The sequence below is a fragment of the Myotis daubentonii genome, chromosome 19 (assembly GCF_963259705.1).
Source record: "Myotis daubentonii chromosome 19, mMyoDau2.1, whole genome shotgun sequence".
NCBI lineage: Eukaryota > Metazoa > Chordata > Mammalia > Chiroptera > Vespertilionidae > Myotis > Myotis daubentonii.
The window spans coordinates 18179353-18206604 of record NC_081858.1 but is presented as its reverse complement, the minus strand read 5'-3'; the positions used below and the strand labels follow the sequence as shown (position 1 = coordinate 18206604).

The window sequence follows — 27252 nt, the reverse complement described above, 5'->3', positions numbered from 1 at the left end:
ACACCCCACTGGGGGGGGGGATGCTCACAGTCGGGGAGGAGTGAGCCTGGGGCTGGGAGGCACCCTGAGAGGTGGGGTGGATCCCCGGAAATGTAGTAATTATTGAGCCACACAGTGGAGCCTGGAAGAGGTACTTTTGGGGACAGGGGAGCAAGGATGGCAACAGTATGCTCACAGGAGACCTTCTGGGAAGGGGAAAGTCATGGTCAGCACAAGCTGTGACTCCCTCCTCTTTCCCCGTGGTCCTGCTCTCCCTAGAATAGCTCCCCGACAATCAAACTGCACATGGAAATGCTACTGTAAGTCGTCTTACTTACAACCACTCGATTCCTTTTCCTTTCTGGGACAACTGGTTATACTTCTAAGTGTTTGCAAACAAAATTTCCTGTATGGTGATGACCCGAGGGAAAGGGGGAGGTGGACGAGGGTCAAGGGGGGATCCATGGTGATGGAAGGAGAATTGACTTGGGGTGTTGAACACAAACAATACAATATACAGATGATATAGTATAGAACTGTACCCCTGAAACCTAGATCATTTTATTAACCAACGTCACCCCAATAAGTTCAATGAGAAATAAAATAAAAATAAGGAAAACACTTCTATTCACAATAACATCAAAAATAACAACTTAGGAATAACTAACAAAGTTAGGACAAAATTTGTATCCTGAAAATTAAAAACAAATTCCTTTCCCCGTGTGATTATGCACTTGTTTCCACTCGCTCCTTCCTGTGGGAATCATGCCCCATTGATTCTGTGAGATCTGGGGCGTCAGAGCCACTGGCACACACCCCTGAGCCCCGGGGCCACCCTGCAGCCCTCCTGCTCTTCCCATCCCATGGGCTCCTGTAGATGCGATACCCGGTACCATCTTGTGTGGCATCCGTGGAGGAGATGGACAGTGAAGGGATGTGTGGCCTGTTCGTATCCACCCCCTGTCACTCCAAGAACACAGAAGAGCAGCTTCCTAAGGAGACTGTTTTCTGATGCTCGGGTGGTAGCCTGTCTCGGTGTGTGAGATAAGACCTCTTCTCCCTCAGTGTAAGAGAGAGAGAGAGAGAGAGAGAGAGAGAGAGAGAGAGAGAGAGAGAGAGAGAGAGAATACCAGAGCATCGAGGTGGGAAGGAGGAAAGAAAGCTGATATGTGGGGTACGTTGGTTTTCACGAATGTTTACTCCATGTCAAGTGTTTGCCAAGTGCATTACATACATTATCTCACTCCCACCGCAGACCGCTGAGGGTGAGAGGCTAGGGACTTGCCCCCAGGTGACATGGTTGGTGTCACAGGGCCTGGCTCCCACTCTGCTTTGCAATACAGTCTCTGCTCCAAAGCCCTCCATTGTGCTGGGATCAGGGGGACAGATGAATGGCCAAGGGACAGTCAGGGCAGCCTGACCCATGGCCACAGAATGAGTCACGGAGCAGAAAATACTTTGGAGGGGCTCCGTGGGGGTACCCAATGTCCCCACGTGGGAGCATGTATCCCCGGTGCACATGGGCTCAACCTCACACGGTTGACTGAGACACTGTCAGCCTGAGCAAATTCGGCTTCTGGCCCCAAGTCAGGGTTCCATAAACAATCCCTCTTAATTAGCCCCCGCAGCTCAACACCTCTGGTGCATCTAGCCTGGTTTACTGCCACGCCCACTCCTGTTGGATCCGGTTCTAAAGTAAACTGTGTTCTTTGAGAGCCGCTGCATACAGATGAGTAGGCAGCCAGTCTGAGCTGACCCACAGACTCATAAAAACCAACGGGGCCTCGGGCACCCTCGCCTGGGACACCCAATTTCTTGGATCAAAGGTGCAAGGACCTGCTCGCATCAAGGATCCCGCTGCTTTCTTGGGGACCAAGACATCGAGCTTTTGTCTCAATATTCACTCAAGCAGCCCATGAGGTAAGGAGGCGAAATGCCTCGATGCCCCTTTGTGGCAAAAAGGAGTTAATTCTGATGGAAATGTAGCCCCTTTTCTACCACCTCAAATCTAAACATTCCCAGGCGGATACAGGTGTGGCTTTCACTCACTCACGGGATGCTCTGGTCCCATGTGGGTTATGAGCTGTGAGCTTCATTTCACAGCCCTGAGCTGAAGGGCCGTAGAAGCCTCATGCCTGGCACCAGCTCCTCTCTTCTTGGTGGTACACGGGTGTGTAGGTAGAGCGTCTGTCCCTGATGGCATCTCCCGTTGCTGCAAGACCTTGAATAATAGCGGAACCTCTCTCAGGCCTTTTCCATGGTTCAGGTGGAGGATACAGGTGTCAGTGGGGTCTAGTAGAGAAAAGGCTTAAGACTCACCTCTGGTGAAAGGTGTTAGTAAGACGTTTCACTCCATCAAAATGCCTTTCCTTCGTTGTATGTAATGCTGCATGATGCCCAGGGCATGCATTTGGCTTTCCCAACATTGTCCAGCTCCCTGAATCCTGCTGGGTCAAAAGCTCTATGACAGTGAATGCCACTGTTCTATGCTCTGCCTTGTATGAGCCCAAGCATGAGCAGGCACGGAGCCTCGTTCTCCAAACATCTCTGTCTTGTAGATTCTGTGAATAGTTGTTCAAAAGAAGTGTGTCTATTGCGAATAGCAAGCTTAAGGGGAAAATGTGCGTTTGTTTCCTTGAGTGGGGCATCCAAAATGGAGCGGGACATAGTGACTGTGGTAAGGAGGCCGTGGTAGGCGAGGATGTACCCAGCCCGCCTGCGGGTGCCCTTCAGACATGAGCACGGTTTGGGTGGTCTTACGCTACCTTGTTCTGTGAAAATGTGGCTGCACTAAGTTTTCCCAGGAATGATGGATGGGGTAGGGGTATCTGGGAAGGGATGAGTAGCAGCAGATTTTTTTTGGGGGGGGGGGCGCGTGCAGGGCTGAACCTGCAAAGAAGCACAGTGAGTGGGTCACTAGTGGATGTTCTGGGAGCACTGGCTGTTGGTGGCACTTGGTGAAAAGTATGTGATGCGCTCTGATTGCGAAGCAAGCTCTGCTCCGTGGAGCTCAGACTCAGGTTTCTCATGCACGTCCCTGCCTTTGGCTCAGCAATGCGTTTTCTTCGCTAGGTTACTAGGTCACGAATCTTCCCTGGACCTTTCACAGCTCAGGGGTTTCCCAGGGGTTCCACTCTGACTCCAATGCTTTGCCTTTTTCCTGTTTCCCTGGCCTCCTTTGACCCCAGGTTTCCTAACTCCTCAAAGTTCCCACTGGATGGCTTATGTGTCTCACCTAACATTTACTCCTCCTGGTTCTACCATTTAAGATGCTAATGATGAATGCTGTCTTTCTTCTCTTCGTGATTATCCGTCTATTGATGTTATCATGATCCATACAGGGATTTTCCTTCATTTTTCCTTTCAACAAACTTATAACGAGTACCCACTGTGTTTTGGGAACTGCGCTAAGGTCCCAGGCCCTGATAGAAGGGCCCCTGTCCTCTGGCACTTACAGTTTAGGGGGAATGTTCGGGAAACAGGCTCTGACCCTGGCAGGGTAAACACCGTGATGAATGGGGACAGTTACACTGCAATGTAGTCATGATGTCATCGTTGCACTCACAGGAAGGACATCCTACTTTGCCTACAGAAGACCTCATGGAAGCATGATCCTAAAATCTCAGGGTAGGCAGGATGGGGCCTGGTGGGCAGGAGGAAGGACATTCCAGAACAAATAAATGGCATTTACAAAAATACGAAGGCACGAGAGAGTGCTACATGTACAAAGAATACCAAGCTGGTGTGGCTGAGGGTGGGTGGCATGGGGGGGTGGGGGGGGTGAAGAGAGATGAGACAGGAGAAGCTGAAGAGCGAGGCCACATGACGCAAGACCTTGTGTGCGATGCTAAGGAGCTTGGGCAGTGTCTTGATGGTAGTGGGAAACCGCGTAAGGTCATATTTTTAAAAGATTGCTTTGTCTGCAAAGCACAAGGTAGACCATTGCTGGGGAAGCCAAGCAGGAGATGCTAAGAGGCAGGACACACAGGATCCAGTGGCAGGCTGGCTGCTGGGACCAAGCATGGCTCTGAAATAAACACCTGCGAGTTGACTGACCTCATTCAGGAAACCTCTCCAAAGTCCAGGTGATGAACAAACTTTGAATGGAAAAGAGCATTTTCTCAGCATTAACCCCGGTCCCCCTCCCCCATATCCACCATGGCCTCTTGGCCACAGGGAGATGAGTTGACGGCCCCCAGATGTTACGGGGAGACAGGGATTGTGTGGGGCAGTGAGCTGGGTTTTCAGCTGCCTCCTCCTCAGAAACAAGCCCACGACCACTTGCTTTTTGCACCTTTGAAACACATGCATATCTGGGGAGAAGGGGCATTTTTCTTCTTCTTTTTTTTAATCCTCACATGAGGATATTTTTTCCATTGATTTTTAGGGAGAGTGGAAGAGCGAGGGAAAGACAGAGAGAAATATCAATGTGAGAGAAACACATCAATTGGTTGCCTCCTGCACGCGCCCTGACCAGGGCCCGGGCCCTGGAGAAGCCTGCAGCCGAGGTATGTGCCCTTGACCCGAATCGAAACCAGGACTCCTTGGTCCGCAGCCTGATGCTCTACCCACTGAGCCAAACTGGCTAGGGCAGAAGGAGCATTTCAGCACAGTGCGCATGCATCTCTTTCCTGTGAGTGCCTAGGTCTTAGATGCACCCCTTAAGGTGCACTGGGGAAGCTCTGGGCTGAGGAAGCTGAGCAAGTCCCAAAGGCAGAAAGAGGCAGCGCTGGGTGCAGACATGTCTCTGTCAGACCCCAGTGTCCTCCACACATCCCGCCTCCTTCCACTTGGCAGGTGTGGCAAGAGGCCTTAAATTATTAAATGCGGTCACGCAGTTCAGAATTTCTGGAAAAGTCAGCACTTTGGGGTTTAGTTTCTGACCTACTTCAGACGAGCCACTTTAGCGATGCCAGCCATATTGCTGTTAGTGCTATAGGGCCCGAGAAGGACAGTATGCCAGAATACGCATCGTGTTGCTAGCTCAAGTCACTGTGAGTGCATTTACTGGCACAAAAAGCAAAGTTTGCCCACTAATGAATTGAGGGTGGTTGGCCACAGTAATTCATTTTAAAGACTTCTGTTTACCACCTCGCTCTTCTCCACGGCAGCTGGACATTTTCCGAAGTAAGAGTGATGGGCAGCTTAAGAAGGGGCTTGAGAGAAAGCCATCTGTCTGCACTTTGGGGCCACTAAGATCATTCTGATTTTACAGGTTGAGAAAAGAAAGTACAGAACTGTGTCCTGACTGGGTGGCTCAGTGATGGAGTGTTGGCTCAATGAAGGGTCTCGAGTTCGATTTCCAGTCAAGGGCATGTTCCCAGCCCCTGTTCGGGGTGTGTGGGGGAGGCAACCAATCAGTGTGTCTCTCTCACATCAATGTTCCTCTATCTCTCTCCCTTCCCCCTCTCCCTTCCACAAATCAATGGAAAAAATATCCTTGGGTGATGATTTAAAAAAAAAGTAAGAAAGAAAAAAAAAGAAAGCACAGAATTGCGATGACTTACTGTAGAGCTAGAAGGGAGAAGGCCTGAGACTTTCCCAGTCTGCTGTCTCCTGGAACATGCATGACTCTTGAATAATATTAACTCCACTCTGGATGGCAGAGTGGTTGGCTCGATTATGTCACTCAAAGATCTTCTTGAGCAAGCAGGGACTGTGTGGACATCGGGGACACAAAACAGAATACAAACACCTTCCCCCCAAAAAAAGGGATGAGGGAAAATCAGAGTGGAGATGTACAGGAGGGAGACGCCTAGAAAAGTGAACCAGAAACAAAAAATAGCCTGAAGGTCAAAGGGGTCACAGGGGTTCGTTCTCTGCCGGGTTTGTTATGAAGGACGTACAGAGGATGAGTGTTGCCATCCTGGCCATTACCTTGTCAGAATTCACGAGCAAACACCAGGAGAGATGCCCATACACACGGGACTTCCTGGTTCTGTCTAAAGAGAACAGCAGAAAGAAGCAAGAAGAACTCAGACAGCGGGCCCCCTCAAGGCTGTTGGGAACCCAAAATTGCTGCACCCAAAGCAGTTGCTTCCCGAAAACTCTTACAGAGGGCTCAGCCTGTTCATATAAAACTCAACCCAACATCATCACATGAAAACACAGAGCACAGGGTTACTTTTAAGCAGTCATTCTAAGGGCTCATCAAGGCCAGCTCACCCACTGCACAGATGGAGGAAGTGAGGCCTAGACGAGTGCCATGACTTGCTCAGGTCCCTAGGAAAAAAAGAAACCTGAATTCACACAGCATCGCTTCAGAGCAATCACTCAAAGATGACTGTTATTTTCCTAAATCCGTTCCCCAGTGTGCGCACGCGCGTGCCCCCGTGTGCCATGCTCTGTCCTGCAGTTACGCAGCCTGGTAAACGTTGCTTCTGGTTGGAAGCATGTCACCCACCTCCCGCTCTGAGAGCAGATGCCTTTGATGCTCTGTGAAAGTACAAGCCTCGAATTTCAGTTCTTTTCAAATGTCCCAATGCCCTTGACCCTCCCTCCCTCTCTCCCAAGTGCACAGACACTGGTGTTGCTTGGCTGGCATTCAGGAATTGTGTCCACCAGGGTCTATGCACATGCCACTTGTCCCCGGGGAGCAGATCTAAATGGGCAGCACAGCCCCGTTGAAAGCAACAGGTTAATGCTGTCTCTGCAATTAGAACAGCCCCCGCTCTCTCAGGTGACTGCCCCTAGGGGAAGGCTCATGCTTCGCTGCCCTTGATTAAATTCTTGGGCGCTTGCTGGCTCTATCCAGCTTGGCTATTTGTCCTTGAAGAGTTCAACAGAACTGGGAACGTATGAGTAACTGTTGTTTAGCTCCTTACGGGAAAAGACTCCCTGAAACTTCACCCCTTGGAGCCCAAGCCCACTGAGGAGATGTTGGAAAAGATGTGTGTGGTCCCAGTCCCGTGCCGGAAGGCACACTGGACCATTGCTGGGACCAGCGTTCTCTGATGCCACGGGGGAGGTGGGCCGCTGATGAATGGCGTAGAGAGGGCTTGAGTCAGATTCAGAGATAAGTCGCAGGGGCGCTTAGGAAACCCTGCAGAAGGCCAGGCAGTGCTAAAGTGTGAGGACACAGTCCCTCAGCTACAGAAGTCTCCATCTCACTGGGAGGACAGGCGGGAGTGACAGGTACATTCTACCTGATGGGTCTCTCTGACCCAGTCTGTTTCCCGGAAAGCCCCAGCAGGATTGGGTGGGTGGGGAGAGAAGGCTCATCTTTTCTCCCAACTCCTCCATTCCTGGGCATGGAGAGGAGAAGGGGAGTCCTGAGAGCTCTCACGAAGGAGAAGGCTCACCTGGGCCACGTCTGCGAATCCTTTGTCCACATCCATCCTGTGAGACCTCAAGGTTTCCTTCCCATCGGTACGCACCCTCCCCACGGCCAAGGCACAGAGGGATGGAGTGGGGGGGAATGTGGACAGGATTCGGACTTTATTGCCCTTCCTGCTCATACACACCTGCCTGTGGCTGGTGTTGTACAGCCTATGATGGATTTTCACAGGCAAAGAGGCTTCTGTAAGTGTCCTGTGATGCTAAGGGAAGGGGTGAGAGGGGTGGAGAAGTGGCCTGGCCCAGCCTGGCGCTGGGAGAGACCTGACTGGGGAGGCCTGCGCTCAGGGCGAGAAACAGCCGATCCCTTCCCACGGTCTGACTGCAGGGACCGTGAAGTGAAACAGGAAATGGGCATCACTTGAGGTCGTGGGCCTACATTGCTTTCTGACTAGGAAGGACTGGCTTGGGGTTGGATGTGGGGAGAAGCTGGGCCTGCAGAGGTGTGGAGAGGCAGGGGCAGAGGCAGAGGGAAAGGGGAGTCAGCTGTGGGCATGTTGGCTGCAGAGACGGGGAACCTGTGTGCAGGGGATGGACAGAACAATGTGGGCTTTGCCTCCACGGCTGCCTCTCCCTGCCACGAAGTTAACAGAAGTAACCCCAGACATTGTGGATAGCATGTTTTTGCTTTAAAAAAATTACTTTTATTGATTTCAGAGAGGAAAGGAGAGGGAGAGAAAGAAACATCAATGATGAGGAAGAATCCTTGATCTGCTGCCTCCTGCACGTCCCACACTGGAGATCAAGCCACAACCCGGGCATGTGCCCTGACCGGGAATCGAACCCTGACCTCCTGGTTCATAGGTTGACGCTCAACCACTGGTCCACACCGGCTGGGCTGTTTTTGCTTTTCAAACAATTCCAGGCAGGCCCAACAACGTGGCCCCCAGGTCCCAGAGAGGAAAACCCCTGCACTAGGGGAGGGCCTGCAAGGGCTCGGTCCATGGACTGGTCAGCGGGGAGCCCGCCCAGGCTGGCAAGGGGGCAGGGTCAGAGCTTGCCCCCCACCTGCCTGAGAGTCTGCCCTCTCTCATCTTGGCATTGCCACCCCCACCATCAGGGAGACTCAGTGCCCTTCTACTCACTGATGCTTTTCAAGGTCACCCTCGTTACTGTGGCTTTCTTAGCCCTTATCACAATCTAGAATTACCGTGTTTATTTGGTCCCTTTTTATTATCTGTCTTGCTCTCTCCACCTCCCTGAATTGCAATCTTGTTAATGCTGTGTCCCCAGCTCCGAGCACAGAGCCCAGCAGGTGACAGACTCTCCATGAATATTTATCGACAGAAGGACAGCAAGGAGGGAAAGAGAGAGGGATGCAGAACTGGGGGCAGGGGATGGAGGGTGGGGTGAGTCCTGTCCTTTCCCTCAGCCTTCCTGCTTTTCCTCCCTTCCCTTAGGTCAGAACTCACCCATCCACTCACCCACTCTTTAGGGACGTGTGGTACCCCTTGGAAGGACCCAGTACCCCTTGGGTTCCCCTCCCAGCTGTGCCTCATATAAGCCATCCAACCTCTCTAAGCCCCAGTTCCCTCCCTCGCTCTCCATTTGCTCTCTGTTTCACCCACATGTCCTTCAGTGTCTCTGGGCTTTGGCACACGGGTTAGCTGCTTGTGCACTCTGAAAAACATTTAAACCCCTTGCTAATTAAAGAAAGGCTGAACATGGGTAGTTCTGTGATCATGTGAACCCATGGTCAGAAGCCCATACATTTCTTAGACACATTTCCAAACACCATCATGAGTTCGAAATATGTGAGAGGGATGTGCCACTCAAAATTGTAGAAAACCTAAGCTTAGCTTAAAAAGCAGAGAGAAAATGCCTACAAATGCACCAGATGGGTATGAACGTGATGCCCGGTGTTCCTGTCACCTCTTGGTGGTGTTGGCCTCCAGGAACTTGCCACGTCTCAGACCATCACTGGACAGTCATTTGATTGTAAGTTGGGTCAGCAACTGAAAAACATATTCATCTGCAACTTAAAGGAAAATAGCTTCTCTCTCTCTTTTATTAATTTTTATTATATTTATTTTTATTGATTTCAGAGGGGAAGGAGAGGGAGAGAGAGATAGAAACATCAATGATGAGAGAGAATCATTGATCAGCTGCCTCCTGCACGCCCCACACTGGGGATCAAGCCCGCAATCCAGGCATGTGCCCTGACAGGGAATGAAACTGGGGCCTCCTGGTTCATAGGTCAATGCTCAACCACTGAGCCGTGCTAGCCGGGCCTCCCTCTCTCTTTAGAGAGACAATGGAGGCCTCATGGGTGATGTTTGTTATATGGTGGACAGATCAGACCACGTCTGAACACTTGTGAAACTTGCAGCCCAGGGAGGTTGTGAAGTTTCTCTTAATCAAAAGATATTTGTAGATTTTCTACTGAGGAATCAGAGGAAAACAAGAGGGCTGCTTACCTGGAGTGTATAGGAAGCTAGGCAAGAAGTGAACACAGAAAACAGGTAAACAAACCCCCAGACGGCATCTGACCAGGGTTGAGCAGAAGCTGAAACGAACGGAGAGGTGGTGCCACCTCAGATGCTGAAAGGCCTGCGAGGAGGTGACAAGGAGCCGAATCCCGAGTGACCTAAAGGAGGCGCCACAGGACGACCTGGAGCACGACAGTCCCAAGGGAGGAGCAGCAAGTGCAGGGAGCAACAGCAGGGCCCGTGTGAGCAGCTGGGCTGGTGGGGACTCAGCGAGATGAGCTGGGGCTGCGAGTGTGGCAGAGCCCAGGTTACTAGGGCCTCGAGGTCACAAGGGTGAGGAGGACGAAGGAGAAGCTAGCAAGATAGCAGCGCAAGCCAATGTACAGGTTGAATACCTGTTCATAGGGCGGAGAGAGAGACAGCACTGAGGTCACTAAGCAGGTGATTTCAGTCTCCTTTCCTCTGTGGACAAAGGTGGCAGCAGGGAGATGGAGCGAGGAGGGCAGAGGGGTTCTGAGTCTATATGCAGAAGGAGCAGGCAGACTTGCTAATGGAAAACAATCAGGACTGAATCAAGGTTGCACTTGCAGGAGGGGCTGGTTGTGGCCCTTCCCGAGCCGAGGTTGGCCTGCACTCAACAAAATAAAGATCAAATACGTTGTATGAGGTGCTAAGAAGGAAAATAAGAGGGTGCTAAGAAAACATTTTTAGAGAAGGCATTTCAACCCAGGATGTGCGGCCCTGGTGTGCCAGGGGTGGGTGCACCCCTCACACCTGCCCCGAGCTCCTGGGACCAGAACCCCTGCCCCCAGCCCTTAGAGAAAGGACTGTGCCACGTCCATCAAGCCCTGTGCTCCAGCTGCCCTGGGGTCTGGAAGGCTGGTCACGCTAACCTCCCAGGAAATGCAATTGGTCTGGCACAATTGGATCTTCATGGTCTAATCGAATCTCATCGTTTTATGAGCAATCTTCTCTCAGATCCTCAGCCTTGCCCCCACCTTTGTTAATTTTCCCCTAGCAGCCACATAAACAAAGACTTCTCTCTCTGAGCTTCATGGTCACCCAAAGTGCTCCTTACACATCCCCTTTATAGCTGCCTGGAGCCCGTGGTCCCCTCCTCCTCCCCACACAGCAGAAGGCCTCGGGGAGAGCCAGGGAGGACAGGGGTAGGCAGGCAGAGACTGCTTTCCAAGGCCTGGCGTCTGCCCGGGTGGACTCTACGCCCTTCCCTGCATCTCCCCTGCAGCTCATGAAGGCACTTCCGAGGTTGCCCTGGGCCTGGTGGGAGAGCCAGCTGCCTGCTCCAATCCAGACCTGAGAGTTCACGTGATTCCCCAAATGCCAGCTCATCCTTTGGCTAGCTCTCCATCTGGGCTCGTCAGCCCCGCTAAGTAAGGAAGGGGGCTGCCCTATGGAGGTCCCCCGTGCTGGGGCCGCTGCAGGCACCGTCTCTGTGCTGGGAAGCAGGTACTATCTCTGTGTTTCCATTGTGGTGGACAGCAGTCAGGTTCAGAGAAGCAGAGCGGTTTCTCCTGTGATGAGTGAAGGAGTTGGGTTTAAAGCTACGTCTCTACCACCATACAGCCTGTCCCTTCTCTGCCTCCAGGACGCCTGTGAGCTCCACCTTTGCTCTGCCAACCCCACTGCTGGCCTTCGGTGGTGACGTTCTCTCGGTCAGCGCTGCCAGCAATGCAGACCCCACACCCCCCAGTGCTCAGGGGCCAGCATTCTGGTCAGTGCTCAGACCATTGTCCATCTCTTCACAACTCCTGGTGGCTTTCCTTCCCTTCTCTCTCTTCTCTTCTCTCTTCTCTTCTCTTCTCTTCTCTTCTCTTCTCTTCTCTTCTCTTCTCTTCTCTTCTCTTCTCTTCTCTTCTCTTCTCTTCTCTTCTCTTCTCTTCTCTTCTCTTCTCTTCTCTTCTTTCTCCATGAGGCCAAGGGCAGCCCAGGGGGACCATGTCAGGCCTAGAGGATGTGTAGATAAACCCCCTGTTGAAAATGGTACAGTTGCCCGGCCGGTACCATTGCTCAGTGGTTGAGCATCGACCTGTGAACCAGGAGGTCATGGGTTCGATTCCCAGTCAGGGCACATGCCCAGGTGCTGGCTTGACCCCCCAGTAGGGGGCATGTATGAGGCAGCTGATCAATGATTCTCCCTCATCATTGATGTTTCTATCTCTCTCTCCTTCTCCCTTCCTCTCTGAAATCAATAAAAATATATATTTAACAAACAAAAAAAGAAAACTGGTACAGTTACTGGGAGTATGGAAAGAAGAAAAGTGAAACTTAGGTGTGGGCAGAACAGCAAGGCAGACACATCCCCCTCCGTCCCCCCCCCCCCCCCACGGCCCCCTAAAGCAAACATAACTCACCGAGCTCCAGGGTCTTGTCTGCTCACTAACCTCTCATAGTGGCTTTCAGTTTGTTCTGTTTTCCGGGCTAATCGATTATATTGGGGAGTGAGCTCTGTAGGATGCAGGCGGCCTGCTCAGTCACGCACCACCAGCAGCAGAGCTGGAATTCAAGCCAGACTTGCCCACGTGCCAAGGCCAGACTGTGGGGCGCCTGCATGCATTCCCCAGGTAGACGGGCCTCGGCGCCTTTCGGAGGAATTAGTGCCATAACAGGACAGGCTAGAAGACTTCAGTTTCAGCCCCCAAGCCATTAGTCACTTATGATACTTAGTAAGGTCTGGTTCTGGTCCCGATGGCGTGTATGAATCCCATGAGGCTCTGTTTAAGGGGGGCAACTGAACAGAGAGATGGGGGGTGGGGGGGCTTGGTACGTACTGTCTTGCTCTTGCTAGTGGCCCTGGCTCAGAAGCATGCTAGCCCTGCCTTCGGGAAAGGGCCAAGCCTGGGAACACACAGTGGGTGGTTTTCTTTCTTCCCTGGAGGGGTCCTGACTACGGACTCCACACAGCTCTCTGCCTGGCTGCCAATCATGCTTCCTGCCCCTCATCTCTCCTGTGCATGGGGGGCAGATGGAGGGGGTGATATGGGGGGATGTGAGGTCTGAAATGGTCCCATATATCTTTGAGGTAGTGGGGAGACCCCGAGAGGTCTGTTTAAAGAAGAACTGGTTGATTAACATCACTGACCCAGGAATAGAAAAAGGGCTGTGGGCAAGGAACACAATGCTGGAAAAAAATTAAAACCTGTGCTGAAAGGAGGAGAGAAAGAGAGAATGAAATTGAGTTCCCACGGGAGGATGAGCGAGTGTGGGAGGTTAAGATGAGGCTGGGGCTGTGTGCAGCAGGGTGGAGTCAAGGCCACATGAATGCCCTCCTGACCCCTCGGGGCATCCTATAGATCAGTGATGGCGAACCTATGACACGCGTGCAGAGGTGACACACGAACTCATTTTTTTGGTTGATATTTCTTAGTTATTAAACTGATAAGAACAGATACTACACTTGATCTTAGCCAAAAGGCCGAGAAGCGATGATATTTCTTAGTTAAATGGCATTTAAATATATAAAATAAATATCAAAAATATAAATCTTTGTTTTACTATGGTTGCAAATATCAAAAATTTCTATATGTGACACGGCACCAGAGTTAAGTTAGGGTTTTTCAAAATGCTGACACGCCGAGCTCAAAAGGTTCGCCATCACTGCTATAGATAGCCTGTGACCCTAAGGGCCTGATATGGAGAACTGCTGACCTGGCTCCCAAGCACATGACTTTAGCTTGACCTCTGGCCCCGGAGGGAAGAAGTCAGCGTGGGCAGAGCTGAGACGGGGCTTCACCCTGGAGCTACCGGCTCGGGGTCACATTGTGCACGGTTCTCCCCCTTGGAACTCAGGGCGGGTGGGTGGTGAGAAGTGTCCACTCTCTGCTCACTGGCTCCGCCCATCGCCACCTGGACAGGTGGGAAGAAGAATGTCCCCCATGATGCCCAGAGAAGAGACGCTGCCCCATATGCTGGCAGAGCTTCTGTTTAAGAGTGAGGACAAACAAAAAACCCGCTTTCTGTACCCAAGGCTTTTGTGTCCAAGAAAATTATTTTGGTGGTGGTGCCTCTACAATCACAGTGGCCACTGGCTACAGGAGGGAGGTGCTGAGTGCGGCTGAGGCCCCAGCAAGGGCCTAGGGCCGTGGTCAGCAAACTGTGGCTCGTGAGCCACATGCGGCTCTTTGGCCCCTCGGGTGTGGCTCTTCCTAAGCCTTAAAAATACCCTAATTAAGTTAATAACAAAGCACCTACCTATATAGTTTAAGTTAAAAAAATCTGGCTCTCAAAAGAAATTTCAATCATTGTACTGTTGATATTTGGTTCTGTTGACTAATGAGTTTGCCGACCACTGGCCTAGGGTGTGTTTCTGGCTGGTGCTGGAGGGAGAAGTAGAAAGGGAAGAGGAGGAAATGAGGACTAAGACATGAAGAAGAGGGATGAGGATGGGGGTGCGGGGGTTGATGCTGACTCCCTTCTATGCAGCAGGCAACTTTACACAGGTACTTTTTTCTGCACCGTCTTTATTGAGATATAATTCCCGGGCCATAAACCCACCCATTTCAATGCACAATACTGGTTCATTAGCATATTCACAAAGTTGCACAACCATCACCACAATCAGTATTAGAATATTTGCAGCACCTCAAAAAGCAACACCCATACCATTAGCATTCATTCCCCAGGTCGCTTCGTCCCCCACACCTTGGCAGCTACCAGCCTATCTTTCTTTCCCAATAGATTTGCCTATTGTAGGCATTTGTACAAAAGGAGTAATCCAATTTCTGGGTTCTTTCACTTAGCACATGGTTTTCCAGGTCTTCCATGTTGAGCACACCTTTTTTATGGCCAGATAATATCCCACTGTATCTATAGGCTGTCCCAAAAAATGTATGTGCACATTAACAGCTGATAACTGACTTAATTTTGAAAATGAGCTCCATGTGAATGAACACTGAATTTATCATCCTTCAACATGTGTATATGTTTTGGGGGGACATCCTGTGTCTACCTCATTTTATTTCTTGGTTCCTCAGTTGATTGCCACGGGGTTATTTCCGCTCTGGGGCCGTTCCTGCGTGAATAATGCTGCTATAAACATTGGCGTGTAAGCATTTGCGTGACCGTGAGCACTTTCCATTTACTCTTCATCACAGATAGGCATTGTCACCACCAACTTCTTATGGAAAAACTGCAGCTCGGAGAGGCTGAGTGACATTTTTCAGACAGAAAATCTTTTGATTTGATTATGACAGAAGGCCAAATCAGGGGAAATAAAGTGGAATTTAGCTTCACCCTTTCCGGGTCATTATACACACCACTGAGTCAAAAGAGACGGAAGGAATGAGGGAATGTGCGTCACAGGTCTGCTGAAGGCTCCGCTCGCCTTCTCTGGGGAGCTGGGTCTCAGGCAGGGCCCGCGATGGCCCTGCCTGGGCGTGAAGGTCTGGGGATAGGGGCCCCCTTGTCCTGCTCACCCTCCTGAGTCAGTGGCAGACAAGAGCACTGGTAAAGAGCAGCTCCAAACAGTTGCTGGAGTCGCTGGCCAGCCCCGTGAGGAGCCAGGCGGCAAGTGTCCCCGGGGGCACCCCATTCTGAGAGGGCATCCTGGGTGAGCTCTGCCCGCTGACAAGAGGCGCCCCCTATGGGATCCAGCTCGGCCCCAGGCCGGCTCTGTGGCATGGAACAGGGTCACCGAGACTCCTGGCTCCGCTCCCCTCTGCCTCCGGGGCTTTCTCAGAAAGCTCTTGGACATGGGAGAGTGGGGGACGTGCCGCCCCATTAATGCACCTGTGAGGCTCGGCAGGACCTGAGCCAACGCTGGTAATCATTGACCCTCAGAACCCCCGGGGCAGAGCGGGAGAACCGGCAGGAACACTGGCTCCCGGCTAACCCACTGCCCAGGCTTGGTGCCGGAGCCCTGCCCTCCCCGGGGCCTTTCTGGGAAGCGAGATGCTGATGCAGCCTGCACACTGGTGAGGAGCAGCCCAAGGTCAAGGCCCCGCAGATGATGACGTGATTGGATCCTTCACGCAATGCACGGCTGGAGCTTGAAGGGGACCCTGGAGCTGGAGCTGGTGTTACTGAAGGTGTTAATAGCTGATCACTCACCCCCCTGCCCAAGGGTTATCTCAACTCTTTCTGCCCATCTGTAAGATAGAGATGAACGTGCCCATTTTTTAGATAAAGAAATGGGCGCACAGAGCCTTAGTTGATTTTGTTCAGTGGATAGAGTGTCGGCCTGCAGAATGAAGGGTCCTGGGTTCGATTCCAGTCAAGGGCATATGCCCGGGTTGCGGCCTCGATTCCCAGTAGAAGGGCGTGCAAAAGACAGCCAGTCAATGATTCTTTCTCATCATTGATGTTTCTCTCTCTCTCTCCCTCTCCCTTCCTCTCTATAATCAATAAAAATATCTTTTTAAAAAAAGAAATGGGCCCACTGAGAAGTTATGTAGTACCGAGGATTAGAGCTAGCAAGTGGCTGATCCGGATTCAAACCCCACACACCCACTTTTTACATCCCGCCCAGTGGGCCACTTGACGGGGCTGTGACAAGGAAAGTTCAGGTATCAGCTAGAATGTGGGACCGACCAGCAGGCACCCAGAATCCCCTCCCAACGCAAGGTCCTGGTGCCCTGCGCCTACTTGGCACATCCTCCACGCTGGGCTACCCTGACACAGCTCCCTTTAGCTGTGGGAGCAGCATCAGGAATCTGAGCCCCCAGTGCCTGTATATATGGCATCAGCTCCCTTATTCCCCGATTTGATAAGTTACCAAGGGGTGGAATGCTGAATGCTTTCTTAAAAACTGAGTGCACTTGCTTCAGACACACAGGAAAAGTATATTCATGGCTTCCAGTCCACATGGAATTCATTCATTTCTGGGCTGAAAATATAATATTGTGTGTGGGGGGGGGGGGACTTGACATAATGGGGATGGGTGGTCAGGCACTCCCTTCTCTTTGAGAAACTGACATTTAAGTTTCTTTCTGAGAAATGACATTTCAGTTGAAAGCAAGAAGTGAGTCTGGAGGGGCGAGGAGAGGACCAGGTGTTCCCAGCAGGGGAAATAGCACGCGAGGCAGGCTCAGAGAAGCGAGCCACTGGCGCAAGTTTCTATTGTTGGTATGAGACAGGGCTGGGCCAGTGTCTCCTCGTCTCCGTAGCCCCAGTCTGTTGCTTACGCTTGACCTTGGCATTCAATGCCTATTGCTGAGCTGACTGACTCCAGGCCAGGATGCTTTGCCTCTGCTGGTGGGCAGTTCCCAGCTTCCCACACTAGGCATCACCATCACAGCTCACTTCTGACTGTCAGATATGCAGTCACTGCACCATACATATCTACAGAAGCCTCCCAATGGGAGATGGCATTCCCATAACCTCAGGCCATTGCTGACAACAAGTTCAAGCCAGGATGATCTCTAGAAGCTTCCAAAGTAAGCACAGAGCTCAACAGAACATCTGCAGCTGCCTCCTCGGTTGCTTCCCAACTCCTTAAGCATCATCGCCTTTTACGAGTTCTGTCTGTCTTCTCATGCCAGCCGGGCCTGTGACCTTCTCTTCCAACATACACCCTTGGATCGAATCCAGATGATTCTGTGCCCTCTCCAGGGGGTCCTCACCCTTTTTTGGGTGCTTTTGCTCATGCTCTTCCTTGTCCCTGGAAACCCATCCCCTCTCCACTAATCTAGACCTTTCAGGTTCAGTGTCTAAAAAAGGGTCTGGTCTTTTGCCAGCTCTTGCCTTCTTATGTGATCTCTCCATTGAGTAAGCAAACGTATGGAAAGTCACCATTCCTGTTGCATAGTGGTAGGCCCTGAGTAAGTGTTCGCCTTCCCTCCACATTGCTTATTAGCTACTTTGAGAATGCCAGAGGGTTTAAAAAAGCAAGGGCTTCTCAGGCCATTCTAGATTCTTCTAGATCAGTGGTTCTCAACCTTCTGGCCCTTTAAATACAGTTCCTCATGTTGTGACCCAACCGTAAAATTATTTTCGTTGCTACTTCATCACTGTCATGTTGCTACTGTTATGAATCGTCATGTAAATATCTGCTATGCAGGATGGTCTGAGGCGACCCCTATGAAAGGGTCGTTCGAAAGCCAAAGGGGTCGCGACCCACAGGTTGAGAACCGCTGTTCTAGATCTTTTGCTCTTTTTACACTCTGCTTTGTGACCTCTGCACATTGCTTAACTCCTCTGAATCTCACTTCCCCACCTCCCAGGGTCACTGTGAAAATGAAATATGCTAATGCATGTAAGAGATTTTGCACTTGTGTCTAGCTCACACTGTAGGCTTTTGGGGGAGGGTGCTTTCACAGCTCCAGGGAACACCCTTTGTACTGTGCTCTAGGGGGCGCAGTTCACACAGCATGCAACCGTCTGCTGTTGCCGGGAGCAGGGGACTGATGCTCTCCAAGGCATTTTTCATTGCCATTTCACACTCCCTAGAGACTTTTCTCAGTCATAATCGTTCTTTTCATTCATTTTAAGCTGTACCTCTTCACTTTTGCCTTCTCTTATCCTAACTTTGGCTCAGTCTGATGTAGAACTCCTGAAGCTTAGGAGAGAGCCTTGAGAGAGCACCAACACCATAGACCTTACGATTCCCTGGCTCTTGTTTCCAAGCTCGCTTCTCTGGACGGAGCCAGGTGCCCAGGAAGGCCTGTGTGGCATTCCTACCCTGGACACAGCAGACTTGGGGCTCTATGGTGGAGAGGGCATGAGCAGACCCTCAAGTCAAGGGGGGGGGGCTATTCCTAAATTCATTCCCCAATCTAGGCTGGCGGAGTCCTGAGGTTCAGATGCCCCTTTACATGCCCCTGAGGCCAGGAGAAATTGTTTCCACTGGCTTTGCCAAGTTCTATTTAAGAACCCAGGCTGACCCCAAGCGAGCTGCCTGATAGTGCAAAAGGCATCAGAAATAACTTCTCTCGGAATTACCGAGCAAAGGGGACATGACGCCTTCTGCCAACCATAGGTTCCAGATATTAAAAGATAACTCGGGGAGGGGGGAGATTAGGTGACTGAGGCTCCTCGGGGCTCTGAGGGTTTGCAAATCCAGCTGGGTGGCCATCCCCCAGCAGCGTGAGACCGTTTTCATGGAAAACAGGAAGTCCTCCTAGTCAGGGGCACCCGTTTGCGCTCCTGGCAAAGGTATGTTGAAGAATATCAGCTTGGCACCTGGCCTGTTGGGTCTCCTCTTTGGTGGCTGCTTTTAAAACTCTGTTCTCAACCCTTTCAGGGCAGCAAACCTGCTGCACTGTGTTATTGACGTACTTAACCTGGAGTAACTCGAGAGCAGGCACTGTTACCATCTTGGTTTCCTAGTCTAGCACCAGGTACATGGTAGATGTTCAATAAGTAGAGTGTTTGCTCAGTTATATTGATTAAAAGGCACAGGAATGTCTCTCCTAAAATATCTCAGTCAGAAGCCACGTAAGTGACAGCAAACTCATTGCATTTATGCACACATTGATCAATTGCTTTATCTTCAGTCAACACACATGTATAGAGTTCCTACTAAATGGCCTCTAACTCCATCTTCAGGCCTTAGCACCCTCAGATGAGGTGCCCCCTAAATCACTCCCACTTTTTTTCTATCCTGGTTGGTATCACACAGACTGTTTTTTTCCAGTTCATTTGCATCTCCTACCCCCACACTGGACTGGAAACTTCCACAGGATGATTCCCTGGTGTCTCGCATGGTACCTGGTACACATTCCAATATCAAATATCAGTGTTGGCTAGTAGTAGACAAGTACATGAATGTACACATAAAGGTAATGAGTGTTTTTTCAGTTGATGTGTTTTCACTATGTGTTTTTCACAGGGGATAGGTACCCATCTGACAGAGGTCTTTGAGGAAAGGTGTTCCTTTGGGCATTATACAAACCAACCATGTTGCAACGGCCGATTTACGTAGCTCATGTCCCCATTCAACTGTGAGCCCCCTGAGAAGAGGAAAAAAGTTCTATTTGTCTTTGAAATCCTACATGAGGAGCATACACCCAATATTTGAAAAGCTTACAAAAAGTTTATTTTCTGAGAGTGGACTGTTTACAGAACGCTAATGCTGAAATCTTGAATCATTCACTTGCTTTGCCAGGCCACTCCGAAAACCTTGGTAAATATTAGCTAATATACAGCCCTTTGCTTGCTATTAAGATTTACTGATTTCAATAGAAAGTAACCTAAAAACTGTGGGTGTTACATAACCCAGACACCAGGGCCAATCTCGAATCAACCAATAGTTTAAAAAAATACATATTGGCTTTGTCTGTGGTTGGATTAAATGCCACTGTCTAAGCAAAGTTGGATGTGTGCTGTGTGCATTGGGGGTCTGCCGTGTGAATGATGGCTTTGGTCAGAGGATGAATTTATCCTGTAGTCTTGCTTTCTCTAGGGATAATTCTTCTCACTCTCTGAATAAATAAATCAACAGTCTATGTGAAAAGTGCCTTTCATAAAGGCCAGATTTTATTTTTAAAAAATCCAACAATAAAGGCTGCTTATAAATCTCACTTTCTTACGTAACAGGGACTGTTGTACAGAGAGATTAGCATGGTACCTTGTTGCTTCCTGGTGTGATCTTACAATTATGTACTTACCTGTGTCTATGTTTTCACCTGTGTCTTTGTGAACACCTGGACGTCTCACCATCTCAGGGTGTCCAGAGCAGAGTCTGGGAGATTGAAGATAAATAATTGTTTCTGGTGAACGTTCTGGGGCACGGCCTGGGCGACACAGCAGGTGAGCCACCGAGCGTGGCAAGGAGAGGAGAGAAATGTCGAAACACAGCATGCCTGCTGCCCAGGGACCTCAGCCGGCGGTTTGTCATGTCTTAGCATGACGGTATTCAAGCCATGCGAGGTTTCTAAAGATAAAATACATACCCAGGCTGGGGCTTGGTCTGAGAACAAACAATTGCCTTGGTTATACCACACAAGTCCACTATCCAATGAAGTGTTTTCAAGCTAGTACAAATTAGCATCAGTCCACTGACCAGAGACTAAACTGTATTAAGCTGGGTCTAAAACAAATCAGCCTGCATCCAGAAGCCAGCTCCCAACACCGCTCCTTGCCTTGCCCAGCCATGGATGCTTCAGGTCAGAATACGTTTAGGATGAAGGTAAGTGCGAACCATCTGGGGAAAGCATCACGAGCTGGTTGCTGCTGTCTCAACTCTTTGCAAGGCCAGGTGGATGATATTTTATTAGCAATAGAGGCATGGAAACCCAAACTTATCCAGAGATAAGTCAGGGGGTACTTATTCACTCTACAGAAATATTCTTTATCACCCAAAGTGAAATGAGCCTGTCCTCAAAATTTCAAATCGCCACAGCTGCGGTTGTCTCTTCACCACTTCTACGTGGTGTTGGCTTCTTGTGTTTCCACCTGCTCTAAGACCACGGATTTAAGAGAGACTGGAAAAGGGGCGTGGGGGGAAAACCCAGAAGTTGGTGTGTTAGGAGCCATCTCTGGAATGATAATGTATGACAAAGAGAATGTGGATTCAATTGATATATGTTGGCTTTAGAATTTAGTATCTTGTGTGAGGGCTGCTCTATGAAGAGCTTTTGACACACTATGCGCGTCCATGAACCTGAGGAAGGGAGAAAGTCCCAGTGAATGTAAGCAAGGTTAAAGATTGTGTGTGCAGAGAAAGGGGAGAGAGTGGGAAAGACTACGTCTTCCACCATGAGTTGAATTTGGGACCATCACCTAATATTCTTGGGAACTTGAGGTCAGTGAGGGCTGGGTGGGATGAGAGCAGGCACTGCTGTTTGCTCTCCTGGTAGCATTTTTTTTTTTTTAAAATATCTTTAGAACCTGTCCTCAAAATTTCAAATCACCACAGCTGTGGTTTTCTCTTCACCACCTCTACTTGGTTGTTGGCTTCTTGTGTTTTCACCTGGTCTAAGACCGTGAGCAAGAAACTGTGGAATATCAGTTTTGTTTAAAATGTATCACTAAGTTGGTTTCGCTTCCTAATTTGTATGAATAAACGCATTTTTGAAGGGGGTTTTGAAATCTATTTTAGAAACATATTTGCATTTAATTCAAAATATCACGAAGACATGGCTCACCGTGGTGAACGAACTTAGAGCGGCGGTAGGCACGCCTAAGGGAGGAGGTAGTCTTGTGTTTATGTCCCCAGGTGTCATCATTGTTGGCTGTTTAGGGGGAAATCCCTTCATTCTTTTGCTATACAATGGAAGTCAAAACAATGCCATCGATAAGAAACCATTGATCAGAGAGCATTTGAAGAGCTTACTTCATTCATTGACTTATTTCATTTATGTTTTTATACTAAATAACTAAGACATAGGCTGTGCCAGCAGCTGGGAAAGAGTGAGTAAAACATGATCCTACCTCACAGAGTATTAGAATTTAAGTCAGAGCTCCCAGTCCTTTAGCTTGGGAGCAGGGAAGGATGTGTGAGATATTGCTGGTGACCACCGTACTACTTTTGGGGGGGATGTTGGCATGCTACAAAGAGAGAGTAGAAACAGACTTGCAGATGCACTGAGAAAACGCCTGCCATTAAAGCAAAAAGGAAGTTGATTAATACTTGTCTGAAAACGTCTCAGGGAAATTTAACTTTAGAAAAGAAAGTTTCATAACTGAGAGGCAGTGGGGAGAGGCTCTTCTGGACTGACCAGCAGGGACCCTCATGCTCTCCGTGTCCTCCTGCCACTTTGTTAGGTACATGCCTGGATAGGTCATTGGGATTATCTGAGTCTCAGTTCCTTCATTTAATAAATGAGAGGACTGAATCGAATCAGGATTCCTCTTGATATGTATATGTCTCTAGCAGTACACGAGATGGCGTAGGTAGTATATTTATGAGCGGTTTTTTTCATAGTTACTTATTTTTATATATTACAAAAAATGTAAATAGCTCATCAAGCTTCTGCTTTCACAGATATTTTTGCTTAATATAAAGCTAAATTAATTTTTAATATATATATTTTATAGTATTACAGACATCTTCCATTTCCCCCCTCCTTTATCCCTCTTCTCCCAACCCTTATTCACTGCCCCGCTCAGGTCTTCACTACCCTATCGCATACCATGTCCATGGACTATGCATATAAGTATATCATTTCTTTGGTTTATCCCTTCTCATCCTTCCAACCTAACTTTATATTTTTAAAGGAGAGCTCATTTAAAGACTAATATAAAAATATCATAGTACAGGTCATGATGGTGATCACAAACATTTTCAAGGTTGTGTGCGATTAAGGTCAGGAACCCTCTTAGATTCCTTCCAATTCTATCTCATCGGATCAGTTTTCCTCTTTATATTTAAGCAATATGGCCTTCTGGTGGAAAGTTTCTATTGAAAATAGCATTGTGGCATCCAGAATAAACCTGTCAGCCTGCCAAATGGTCAGTAATCCAGATTGTTTGGAATGTCTTTTCATAAACAGGTAGCTCTTTATGTGCGTCACCTACGTCATTGCTGCTCTAAATACAATTTTTGTTTTGTTTTGTTTTTCTTTGATGTGTTCTCAGATCAAGGTGTTGACAGAAAGAATGTTCAAACATCTTCGGAAATGGTTTGTCACTCGCTTTTTGGGGCATCCTCGGCGAAGAACAAGGCTGGTTTCCAAAGATGGAAGGTGCAACATAGAGTTTGGCAACGTGGAGGCGCAGACGAGGTTTATATTCTTTGTGGACATTTGGACGACGGTGCTTGACCTCAAATGGAGGTACAAGATGACCATCTTCATCACAGCCTTCTTGGGGAGCTGGTTCCTCTTTGGCCTCCTGTGGTACGCGGTAGCCTACATTCACAAAGATCTCCCCGAGTTCCATCCACCGGACAACCACACCCCTTGCGTGGACAACATTAACGGTCTGACCTCAGCTTTTCTGTTTTCTCTGGAAACACAGGTGACTATTGGCTATGGATTCAGGTGTGTGACCGAACAGTGCGGCACCGCCATCTTCCTGCTCATCTTCCAGTCTATCCTTGGCGTCATCATCAATTCCTTCATGTGCGGCGCCATCTTAGCCAAGATCTCCAGGCCCAAAAAGCGGGCGAAGACCATTACCTTCAGCAAGAATGCCGTGATCAGTAAGCGGGGCGGGAAGCTGTGCCTCCTCATCCGCGTTGCCAACCTCCGGAAGAGCCTCCTCATTGGCAGTCACATCTATGGGAAGCTTCTCAAGACCACAGTGACTCCTGAGGGAGAGACCATTATTTTGGATCAGACCAATATCAACTTCATAGTTGATGCCGGGAATGAAAATTTATTCTTCATCTCCCCACTGACCATTTACCACATCATTGATCACAACAGCCCCTTCTTCGACATGGCGGCAGAGACGCTTCTCCAGCAGGACTTCGAGTTAGTGGTGTTTTTAGATGGCACCGTGGAGTCGACCAGCGCGACCTGCCAAGTGCGGACATCCTATGTCCCAGAGGAGGTGCTCTGGGGCTACCGTTTTGCTCCCATCGTGTCCAAGACCAAGGAAGGGAAATACCGTGTGGATTTCCACAACTTTAGCAAGACGGTGGAAGTGGATACCCCTCACTGTGCCATGTGCCTTTATAATGAGAGAGATGCGAGAGCCAAGATGAAGAGAGGCTATGACAACCCCAACTTCACTTTGTCAGAAGTCAACGAGACAGATGACACTAAAATGTAGCAGTGGCTTTTCAACACAAGTAAAGCCAAGTTTCGAACACTCATAGTGACTAGCGGCATGATGAAGCAATCAACCATTTGGGAGTGTGAAACAGACAAAAGCCTTCCAAGTCCACCAGCACAATGCCCCTGAACTCTATAACCGTGATTCTACAAGACTCTACAAGGCGAGTGCAGTAGAACATGCATTGTATTTGTAGGAAGCTGGAATATAGAAGTCATGGGAGCTCACTTGAATATGATTATTTAAAATCATGCAATGTTAATAGAAACACAAAAATTATCAAAAGTCTCATGAGATCAAATGTGGTCTTTTTTAAAGTTTCCTTGAAGAAGTTATAAGCTTTATATAGGATCAGGGGAAAAACATATTCTTGTCTTCATTCTACTGATAAGCAATAAGTCACTTTATTTTTTAAAAAAATTTGTTGAATTTTGGGGGTAACATTAGTTCATAAAATTATATAGGTTTCAGGTGTACAATTCTATAATAAATCACCTGTATATTGTATTGTGTGTTCACCACCCCCAAGTCAGGTCTCCTTCCATCACCATTTTTCTCCCCTTTACCCTCCTCTACCTCCCTCTATACCCATTTCCCTCTGGTAATCATCATACTGTTGTTATCTGTGTCTATGAGTTTTTTGTGTTTTTGTTTTTGTGTGTGTGTGTGCTTAATTCCTTCATTTTTTCACCCCAACGCCCCTCCTCTCTGATAGCTGTCAGTTTGTTCTCTGTATCTGAGTCTATTTCTATTTTGTTTGTTAGTTTATTTTTTCCATTAAATTCCACATATAAGTGAAATCCTATGGCACTTGCCTTTCTCTGACTGGCTAGTTTCTTGGTGGACTCTTTAGGGTTCTCTCTCTACACTATAATGTCATCTGCAAGTCACTTTTATTTTAACATTGACTTTCATCAAAGAAAAGATTGCCTCCTGAGTTGGGGGAACTGAACCAACCAAAGACAATAAGAAAAGACTGTTCCACAAAGAACAGCTGTGGGGCTCTGACCCTCTTGAGCCCTGATCGTTGGAGTTCCCATCTCAGCCTGGGCCACACTGTGTCTGGAGGAACGAGGGACGGCTCAGTCCATGGACTCTGTGTCTCTCCGTCCCCAACGTGGAGAGGAGCACCGAGCCATACCTGCTTTACGGTGGATCCACATGCTGCTGCCCAAGCTGGGTTTTGGCCCAAACGACCTCATGTGGTATATTTAGACAGAAGCTAGATTGTCGCTCCAGAATCTCCATGAACACTTTGCTGCAAGAAAGAATGCTTGGTGATATTTCTTTCCATTTGTATTCGTGGGATAAAGGGCTATGAATGTGTTAAAAGAGTATCTCCTGACTTCCCAAGAAGGCAATGAGGAGTTTAAAGGGGAAAAGTCAGTTTAGAAGGGAAGGTACTGCTAATACTTCTGAGAAAAACTGTATGTGTGGTTTTCTGCCTGGGGCTGGTATTGACATGCTGCTTCTAAAGGAGAAAAAGTGTGAAAGGGAATGAGGTGTGGCCCCTCAGTGAGGACAGAGCCAGGACTTCCTTTCTCTAAGGGCCAATAGCACATCTTCCTGAAAGGGACCAACTTAATGTAAGGGTTAATCTTTAAAATTTTTTAAAGTATATTTTTATTGATTTCAGAGAGGAAAAGAGAGAGCGATAGATAGATAGAAGCATCAATGATGAGAATCATTGATCGTCTGCCTCCTGCACGCCCCCTACTGGGGTCAAGCCGACAAGCCAGGCATATGCTCTGACCAGGAATTGAACCATGACCTTCTGGTTCATAGGTCAACGCTCAACCACTGTGCCACACCAGCCGGGCAGGATTGATCGTTAGGGGAAGGTTTTACTGTGAATGTCTTAGTTCCCACCTATGTGATGTTGAATGTATTCTCAAAAGGATGGTACTCAAAGTTGCTTAGGAATCAACTGTTTTGAGTGTGATGATTAATATATTAAATCTCTGGTACTGCACGTTCTTTCTAAAAGTGTCAGTCATTGTGCATCAATGTGACGGACCAGCTGATGGAAACCCTCTTGATGAGAGTGGACTTTCTTCGGGGAGCAGTGGGAGGGCTGGGGGGTTGGCAAGCAGGAGGAAATGAGCTTGGCTGCCCCCATGTGCTCCCTGTGCCACCCAGCACACCCCTCCAGAGTGTCTTGGCACATAGAGTGGCAGCTGCCAGCACTTGTCAGTAGGGACGGCTTTGTCTGCCCAGGCCTGGGGTTGCATTTGTACAGATCCAGCCACCCAACCTGATCCTTCTGACCAACACCAGTGGGCAGTCTGCTGCATTCATGGTTGCACAGTGAGTTGGTGGCTATAACAGTGACGCGGCTGGCTCACACGGGAGATTGCTCTGTGCCTGTGTGTTGGCATAGCGGTTTACTCTACTGATAAAATGAAAGGAGATCAGGAATGTTGAGCTTGAGGGAGCTGGAGTTCTCTGCTGGCCTGTATGAGGCTTTAGGATGCTAGCCCCTTTGTAAACTGGAGAGAAATGTATGGACTATTCCTTCACACCAGAACACATTCCTTCTGGTCTGTGCTTCTCACCAGCAGCGCCCGGGGACTCCTGGGGGTAAGATGACCCAAACAATCCGTTTCTTTTGATGGCTAGGGATGCTGCATGACAGCTGGAAGCTCTGTGATTGGCATTCATTTCTGGGCTAGTTGATGGAAGCTCATCTGCTTCCATATACTCCTTTATCAGAATGAAGGCATTTTGCCACGTGGGGTCTCCTTTTTAATGTAAATTCCCATTGACCCTCTAGCAACCATTAACAGACATCGAAAAAAACCCTTGGGAAGCGCCCCCTTCCCACCCTGGTACTGCTGATAGCACTAAGGGGTGGCTGGAAGCCCAACGCAGCATAAAAACCCTGGACATTCAG

The 27252-nt window shown here is 49.0% G+C and overlaps 1 protein-coding gene and 1 pseudogene across 2 annotated transcripts; one reads left to right on the top strand and one right to left on the bottom strand.

Moving 5' to 3' along the window:
• The first annotated feature begins 1695 nt into the window (after positions 1-1695).
• KCNJ1 (potassium inwardly rectifying channel subfamily J member 1) lies at positions 1696-26331 on the top strand. 2 transcript variants are annotated; one of them, XM_059677195.1, is made up of 2 exons: positions 1696-1899; positions 23217-26331. In XM_059677195.1, the coding sequence occupies exon 2, from the start codon at positions 23238-23240 to the stop codon at positions 24354-24356; it is 1119 nt and encodes a 372-aa protein (XP_059533178.1). In that variant the 5' UTR covers positions 1696-1899; positions 23217-23237; the 3' UTR covers positions 24357-26331. The 2 variants fall into 2 exon arrangements, with proteins under 2 accessions (XP_059533178.1, XP_059533177.1); XM_059677194.1 differs by lacking the exon at positions 1696-1899 and adding an exon at positions 20709-20826.
• On the bottom strand, positions 13085-13188 carry LOC132222333 (U2 spliceosomal RNA; annotated as a pseudogene).
• Positions 26332-27252: the final 921 nt, after the last annotated feature.